Here is a 1,669-nt window from a genome sequence, read left to right as displayed (position 1 = left end):
TACAAGGCAAAATACACGTAGGCCACCACGTAGGACGAAAAATGACATGTAGGATGACATGTAGGACATGTGTGTCTTTTTGTTAAACTTTATACAAGTTTAAGTGTCTACTTGTGCAAACCCACAGTTGAAAGGCATAAATGTGATTCGAAGCCAAGTTAAAGGGCATATTTATGTATTATGCCTATTTTATTTATTTATTTATTTTCTTGAAACTTGTTGACTTTCACTTCAAGTCCTTTATCAGCTCCTTGACCCATGAGGTTAATGGAATGACCTCTTTGTTTCATAAGTCTTAAGCATACTGGACAATTCATTAACATCTTACTTATTTTTAATAGTGTTATAGTTAATTCGGAATGGTCCATACCCAAGAGGTAATGAGTTCAGAATAAATTGAACTAAGAAGGTATCATCCACTTTCATCCCAAGGTCGAAAGTCTTGATGCAATGTTAGTCTATGCGACCCATCAAATTTCATGGTCGTGACTTCAGCCATTAGTGTACCAGCAGAGAGACTTATCAGCAGAACGACAACGATCTTCCACAAACTTCAGGTATTCCCTGACACTTTCTATTTGTGGAATAGTACTCTTAATGTTGTTAGCAACAGTCATTCGCATAAACATAAGACTCAATCTGTTATAGCGTTTCCATGATTTATGAAAAGACTTCTCATTATCATTGCTCTTATTAGTAATGGCAGTAGGTTTGTCATTCTGCAGAGCCAAGTCAAGATCCATCACACCTAAGTGGAACTGGACTTGTTCATGCCACTTAGAGAAGTTCAATCCATTGAACACTGTAACAGGCGAAACATGCGAATGAAGATGAATAACTGCAAATAGAGACATGCTCACATATAAAATAATGTGAATTCAGTAAAACGATAAAGTACATCGTAATTCTTCTTTGGGTAGATACTACGACACACTATCATAATTAAAATGCCTTTTTTTTAAAAAAAAAAGAATCTTTAATAGGCAATTAATAATTTTAACCAAACATATACGACATCTTTGGGTATACAATATATGTTTAATTGAAAATATTAATTTACCTCATAATTTTTCACTATTCGTAGAATGATAGATTCACCTTTGTGTAAAAACTTTAAGTTCTAGCAATAGTGATTTATCTATTTATTTTTTAATATAGGCATTTAATTAACTTTCATAGATAAATGACAATTTTATGAGTGCATATTTTTCTTAACCATACTAGTTTGACCATTTTGGTGACTAAGAAGCTATATGAATACAAATGCATACATAATCTCATAAAATTTTATCCATGTGAATAATTTTAAACATTTTAGTTTGGCCACTTTGGTGATTAACAAACTATAGAAACATAATACATGCATAAGTGATCATAAATATGATATGTGTAAACGTTAATTTCTCTAGTTTGGCCACTTTGATGACTACAAACTATATAAATACAAAACACACATAGCATCATAAATTTTTGTGCATGTGAATAAGTTTAAACATTTTAGTTTGGCCACTTTGGTGACTAACAAACTATAGAAACATATACATGAATCAAGTGATCATAACATTATATGTGTATACGTTAATTTCTCTAGTTTGACTGCTTTGGTGACGAACAAACTATATAAATAAAAAAACACACATAACATCATAAATTTTTGTGCATGTAAATA

The 1,669-nt window shown here is 31.3% G+C and overlaps 1 protein-coding gene across 1 annotated transcript; it reads right to left on the bottom strand.

The window, feature by feature from the left end:
* Positions 1–491: 491 nt before the first annotated feature.
* Positions 492–854, bottom strand: LOC114076896. The gene has a single exon (XM_027916596.1). The coding sequence runs from the start codon at positions 852–854 to the stop codon at positions 492–494; it is 363 nt and encodes a 120-aa protein (XP_027772397.1).
* Between the last annotated feature and the right edge of the window lie 815 nt (positions 855–1,669).

The sequence above is a fragment of the Solanum pennellii genome, chromosome 4 (genome assembly GCF_001406875.1).
Source record: "Solanum pennellii chromosome 4, SPENNV200".
Lineage (NCBI taxonomy): Eukaryota > Viridiplantae > Streptophyta > Magnoliopsida > Solanales > Solanaceae > Solanum > Solanum pennellii.
The sequence above is the reverse complement of the archived record's forward strand: the minus strand, read 5'-3'. Positions and strand labels throughout refer to the sequence as shown.

Coding starts and splice junctions, on each gene's coding strand:
- LOC114076896 (XM_027916596.1), bottom strand. CDS start 854: ATGTCTCTATTTGCAGTTATTCATCTTCATTCGCATGTTTCGCCTGTT.